General features: G+C 52.9%; 1 protein-coding gene across 1 annotated transcript; it reads left to right on the forward strand.

Moving 5' to 3' along the window:
• Positions 1-1093: 1093 nt before the first annotated feature.
• Positions 1094-5336, forward strand: FOS (Fos proto-oncogene, AP-1 transcription factor subunit). Its single transcript, XM_086937514.1, has 4 exons — positions 1094-1523; positions 2587-2820; positions 3583-3690; positions 3798-5336. The coding sequence occupies exons 1-4, from the start codon at positions 1230-1232 to the stop codon at positions 4587-4589; spliced, it is 1428 nt and encodes a 475-aa protein (XP_086793640.1). The 5' UTR covers positions 1094-1229; the 3' UTR covers positions 4590-5336.
• The last annotated feature ends 1241 nt before the right edge of the window (positions 5337-6577 follow it).

The raw sequence follows: 6577 nt of genomic DNA on the forward strand, positions 1-6577 counted from the left end.
AGTCCTGGTGTTTGTGCAGGTGTCAGACCCCTGACAGTTTAGGCGGTAGGTATTTACAGTGCTGGTGTTGTTGCAGGTGTCAGACTCCTGACGGGGCAGGCGGTAGGTTGTTACAGTGCTGGTGTTGTTGCAGGTGTCAGACTCCTGACGGGGCAGGCGGTAGGTTCTTACAGTGCTGGTGTTGTTGCAGGTGTCAGACTCCTGACAGTGCATGCGGTAGGTTCTTACAGTCCTGGTGTTCGTACAGGTGTCAGACTCTGACAGTGCCGGCGTCGTTGCAGGTGTCACGCTCCTTGCTGTCGATTTCAGTATTGCTGGTCAGCGCTGGTTACTGGTTCCGGCAGTTCTAGTGTCATGATCCTAATAATGCTGGTGCAAGTCATTGTGTCGGCGCTGCGGGTGTCTAGCCGGGCCATCATACGTGGTCTATCTGTATTGATTTTCGACTGAAATTCCCTATGTTTCTACCTCTGTACCATTTTATTTTTTGCATTCAAACTTATAGAGTTCCAACTGTATATTTAGTTGTTTCTCAAAGTGTTCACATTCACCCCAAAATATTTGAGGGTCCAAAGTGCTGGTGATAGCCTTATTTCGGCGCTAGCTGTTAGTTAGTATTCTGCACATAGCCTTCTCCTTCACCCCCTCCGCCCCCCTCCTTTCTGCTGCTCCCCTCCTCCCTTTTCCTCCCCGTCTCTCCCTCCCACTGGCAGCTCTCGCTGCTGTTCCCGGCAGCTCCGCCTCTTTCACAGGATGTTGCCATATAAGGATATCTGCGTCACGGGTTCCCGAGTCGTCCTCGGGACTGTACCAACTACTGCTCAAAGCTGTGGGGGGTGTTCCGTCCGCTGTCAAAATGCTGATCTATCGAAAAGCTCTGCTAATCCAACTGTGTGCTGTAAGAATGTTGCAGACACAGTAGACCTTCCAGGAAGTGTGCTAGCTCTGTCTCTCTATCCGTGCTGCAAGCCTCAGCGAGCACTCGTGTCCTTGTACTCCCCTTAGTGTGAAATGGACTCGCCCCTCGTGTGTGACGTGTTACCCATTCATAAAATCCTGGGACAAGCTATAAAAAGAGGCTGAACTCGAAGCAGGGCAGATTCAGCTCAGCACTGACAGCCTAGTAGCAGAGAAGGAGCTTCGCGCACCGAGGATACTAGGGACTGAGCTCCGCACTGGAACCGTGCACACACTGAGCACATCGGGAGCACAGAACAATTTGCAGCCTGATGCGATCGGACACTGACAGCACACCCAGGGCTGGAATACACACGGAGCGCTCTGAACTGAGGGCAACACCTGCACTGGCCGGCAGGACCAGCGGATCCCCTTTCCAAACACCCAATCCGCCAGCCTACCGCCCCAGGATGTTCCAGGGTTTCTCGGGCTCGGACTACGATGCCTCTTCGTCCCGCTGTAGCTCAGCCTCCCCTGCTGGCGACAGCAGCTCGCTGAGCGGATACTACCAGCACCTCTCCCCGGAGGGATCCTACTGCAGCCTGGGCTCCCCGGACACGCCACAGGTATGTTCAGCAGCGTTCGTGGAAGTGGAGTGCAGTCTCCTGTATGCTTTGGTACTGGGGGCAATTGCACTTTAAGCTTTGGGCCAGACACATTGAGCCGCTTGCATGCTGATTCGCCTTTTGCATGTTCAGGAAATGTCTGTAGTTCCACCTGCCCAGCTGTCAATGCAGCACCTCCCAATAGTGCAGGAAGCACCTGGGTAGATTGTTGTGTTGAGGGGGTATAACGGTTTCTAGGTGTAATGTAAGGTAAGGTGGATATTTAGAGCGCTGCTTGTCACCAGTGGGGGTATCCAGGCGCTAAAGTTAAGTTCCTTAACTTCTGTTACATGGGCAATGTATTTAGGCCTCCTGTACAGCTGAGCAACCGCTCCTATTCATTCGTCAGTGTGTATTTATTGTGATACAAGACCCATTGACTTCGCTTCAGTTGTCATAGTCTGGCTTCCTTCTTAGCCCTGATCCCACAGGGCTCCGCCAGACACCAGCCCCGTGCCTGCAGACCCCCCTGCACGCCCTGCTGCAGAGACTGCACACTGGGGCATTTCGGTACACCACCGGCAGCAGCGCCGGAATAGCCCGTGTGTAACCGCGTCCCCGGTTTCGCGCCCCCGCCTCCCGTCTCATTCATAAAGTAAGGTTCATTCAGGAGACTCCGGAGCGGCGCCTGCGTCAGCGCAGACGTCAGAGCTATTTATGGCTCCTGCTGCATGTGCTGCAGATGGGGACAGAAGGGAGAGCCAGGGGAGGAGGCCACAAGGGCAGCCCGGCTGTCAGTGGGGCAGGGGGCGGGGCAGTCGGGCTCCTGCAGGTTGAGGGCAGTGGGGGCTCGCCACCAGCATGCACTGCACGCGCCTGTACGATCTCCAGTGGGGGGCAGGGGACCTCACCTGAGACAGTCACAGCTTTGTAGCAGGAGCTACTCCCATGTGTTCACGTCATTAATGTCTGCATGAACTGATTAATGCCTCCTGTCTGTGTACTATATCTGATTGCTTGCATGTGTCAATCACGCCCTTCTTTCTGCTTGTGTCACTAATGTTCTTCACCCTCTCTCCCTCAGGATTACTGCACAGATCTCGCTGTCTCCAGTGCCAACTTTGTGCCCACCGTGACTGCCATCTCTACCTCGCAAGACTTGCAGTGGCTGGTCCAGCCTGCTCTCATCTCCTCCATGGCGCCATCGCAATCGCGAGCCCACCCCTACGGAACAACCGCGGCCTACTCCAGGCCTGGCGTCATGAAGAGCTCTGGCAGCAGAGGGCAAAGCAATGGCAGAAGGGGCAAAGTGGAACAGGTGAGCAGAGCTCGTGGGCACATGCATGGGGTGTATCTGGACAATGTCACTGTTTACTTTCTAAGAGCAGGCAGGGCATGGGGCTAGATGGGGGCATTTCTGGCAAGGGCACAGCTGGTGAAATTGCCGTGACTGTTTGTGGGCATCATGTTGGGTGTAGCAGCGGCTTTATATGGCCTGCTGGTTCAATGGGTAATAACATTATAGCATTCAGGAGTTTCTCCAGACTGGCATGCCTTAGGAATGTATGGCATGTTATTCTCCTGAAACGTGACACCTAGTCAATATGATACTGGGTCGACAGCATCTTGGCCCCAGCATGCATTGGTGCATTGCCCCTTGGACACAGCACAGTTACATATGTGACACTGCTTGTCTGCAGAGTTGGGTGCATTAGCGGTGCCTGGGATCTTGCAGAAACATAGGAACCCACATTCCCCATGAAAGAAAGGGCAACTGAGTTTGGTCCAGGGCGGTTTATGGGGCCCTGTGTAAATGGCCACAGTGCTTTATTTAGGAGGGGGCAAGGGCTATCCATGGCAGCATGGATCCCACAAGGAGTGTTGCCTGGAATCTTGGGCAGGGACCAACATGGCTTGCTATGTGCGTGGATCTGGGGGCACCCACAGAAGGCTTCAAGGATGATGGGTGGTGTATTTGCAGAAGACAACAGTGCTAGCCATGTGCTACACTTGTAACGTATTGTTAGAAAGCTATGCTTGTAGCAATGAAACCTGACCGGTGTGTCCCGTTTATTCGCAGCTGTCCCCTGAAGAGGAGGAGAAGAGACGCGTGCGCAGAGAAAGAAACAAGATGGCGGCAGCCAAGTGCCGCAACCGGCGGCGCGAGCTGACTGACACCCTCCAGGCTGTAAGTATCCTTTCCACTTCCACACCTTGTACACCTCAAAAGCTACTTGTTTGCTTGTCCTGCTGTAAGCCATTGCTTCATTGACCCTCCCCTTCCTCTCTTCACAGGAGACTGATGACCTGGAGGAGGATAAGTCCATCCTGCAGAACGAGATCGCAGCCCTACTGAAGGAGAAGGAGAAACTGGAGTTCATCCTTGCAGCCCACAGGCCTGCCTGCAAGATTCCTGGGGACCTGGAGGGCGCCTTCCAGGAGATCACGGCTTCCATGGACCTGGAATTGGAACTGATGTCTGATGCTTCCAGTCCTGCCAGTGACATCCCAAGTGCTTCCATCTCGCACGCTTCCCAGACGTGCGCTTCCATGTCGCAGGTGTCTCTGGCCGGCACTTCCATGTCACAGACATCAATGGCCGCTGCTACGGTCTCTCAAGCTTCTTTGGTCTCTGCTTCCTTGCCTCAAGTGCCCCTGCCATGTCCTGAAGACCCACTCTTCTCACTGTCCCTCGTCTCGGCCCAATCTTGCCTCCCAGACCCCTGCCAGCTGGAGAAGAAACCCTCTGAGCTCAAGTCCGAGCCCTTCGATGACTTCCTCTTCCCCTCCAGGCCTGGCACTCTGGAGGCTGCCCGCTCTGTACCAGACGTGGACTTGACCAGCTCCCTCTACGCCTCCGACTGGGAGCCACTGTACAACTCCGTCGTAGTGGACATGGAGCCCCTGTCCACTCCTGTGGTCACCTGTACCCCCGCCTGCACCACTTACACGTCTTCCTTCGTCTTCACCTACCCAGACTCGGATACCTTCCTGAACTGCACTTCATCCCACCGGGGTGGTGCCAACACTAACAGCACCGAGCAGTCTTCCGAGTCCCTCAGCTCGCCGACCTTGCTTGCTCTGTGAAGGCTGGTTGGGTCTGGCAGGCTGCCACACCAACTTCCAATGTGAGGGGGTGGACCCCTGCCCTCCTTAAGACTGTCTCCCCGTCTTGACCAGTAGAACCTGGACACACACAAGAGAAGGCCTTAACCTTGTGTTGGACTGAATGATGGGGTCTCCAAGCCCCAAAGTTGTGAAGCAAGGGGGCTTCTGTGATTCCTGGTGGGGGGGCGGGGTCCCCTCCTACATTCCTGGTGCACGTTGGCTGAGGGTGCAGCTTCCGCAAACCCCCTGATGTAGCAAAGCATTAAATGACACTACCCATGAGCCGTACTTGTGTAGCATGCATTGGCCATGCCGGACAGTGGCTGCTCGCATGGTCCACACCCTGGTGCTGGAAATCACTCTTTCCCGGTCGCAGCTGGTTCCGCCGTACTGTAAATGAACTCGATATGGTTTCCTGAGGCCTCCTGACGGAGGCTGTGACCATTCTTAAGTAGCTGGGCACAGCAGCCTGTGTACTCACATTGATGTTCGTTGTGATTTTAAACCGATCATGTACCGACAGAAAGGTTTTCCATGAAAACGTGTTTTTATTGTGTGTTTAATTTATTTATGCAGAGGGAATCTCAGATGATATATATATTTATTTTTTTCTACCTTGAGTTTTATTTTCGACATGTCAAAAGTGGAATATTTGGATGAGCAGCTTTTTGCGGCTTTGTTTGCCTCTTGTCTGGGAACATTGCTAATAAAAGTGTTTCATGTGAACCCTTGCTTCTGTCTCCTTGTGGTGGGCCGGGGGGGTGGGGGAAAAGGTCTTCTCCTGGGGACTATGGTACATTTGTTGGGATCTGCATTGTTCTTGGAGTTTGGGGGGTGGGGGTCAATGAGTGGGGCTACATGGTATTATCAAGGTCAAAGGGCGGCTTGCCTTGGGTCTTTTATCCAATTCGAGGGAGCGCACAGTGTAATGGGAACTGGGGTAGGTGACTGGAGTTGTTCTGTTGGTGAGGGCCGGGATCAAAGAGTTTGGTTACAATGAGCGCGGGGTTACTGAGCTGGGCGTAATCCGGTCTGGGAGATGGGGTTCAGTCAGTACCGGTGACCATTGTCATCGGAGCTGCGGGGTCAATAAATGTGGGGAAAGTACACCTCATGGGAATTGGTTTCAGAGAGTGTGGTACACATTGTCATAGAAACTGATCAGTAAGTGAGCTGCGATAATCACATTCTCATGGTCAGTAAGTGATGGAAGATCTACACATTGCCATGGGGAATTTGGGCATGACTGGTGGGTAGATATTGTCTTTGGAGCGGGGGGGGTCAATCATTCTGGCGGAAGTACACATAGCCATGTGAACAGATCTCATTGAATATGTAAGGGTGGAGGTGTACAACCTGCCATAGAGCAAGGTACTCCTTTTTACATGGGTACGCATTTTATTGGGAGCTGGTGGTCTGCAAATTTGGACATTGATGATGTGAGCTGGGGGGTCAGGGAGTGGGGCACGAGGTACACATTGCAATGGTAGCCTGGACATCTGTGAAAATGCGTATGTATTATTATGCAAGCTGGGGATCGCGAGTGATGGCTGAGGTCACATTAGTGTGGGAGCTGGGAGTCAATGATTCCTTAGTGCTGGCCTAGGAGGTTTGATACATTATTTGTACCTGAAGAAGCAGAGGACGGAATTTTTATATAGTCAACTGGAGCATGTTACTCCTCACTGAACATATTGGGCTAGTATGTCCTTCATCTGTAGCACGAGTTCATGCATTTGTCGACTGGCAAAGCTTTTCCCAGACCTAACCATGCTTTGTGTGTATCCAAACAAAGATTCAACTGCCCTTAAATGGAGATTACACACTTTTAGAACCCACTCCATGGATGGTGGCTTCACATTCAATCTCCTTTGATGTTTCTTGTCCTCACGGCGCGCTTTGGGGTCCTTCACCCATGCCAAGATTGCTGACTGTCCTAAAGCATCCACAGCATGGATCTATTAGAC

This window comes from Lissotriton vulgaris, chromosome 9, assembly GCF_964263255.1.
Source record: "Lissotriton vulgaris chromosome 9, aLisVul1.2, whole genome shotgun sequence".
NCBI lineage: Eukaryota > Metazoa > Chordata > Amphibia > Caudata > Salamandridae > Lissotriton > Lissotriton vulgaris.

Bases quoted from the DNA above. Each gene is read 5' to 3' on its own strand.
- FOS (XM_086937514.1), top strand. From the start codon at position 1,230: ATGCGATCGGACACTGACAGCACACCCAGGGCTGGAATACACACGGAG. The intron at 1,524-2,586 runs GTATGTTCAGCA...TCTCTCCCTCAG, and splicing joins GCTCCCCGGACACGCCACAG to GATTACTGCACAGATCTCGC. The intron at 2,821-3,582 runs GTGAGCAGAGCT...GTTTATTCGCAG, and splicing joins GAAGGGGCAAAGTGGAACAG to CTGTCCCCTGAAGAGGAGGA.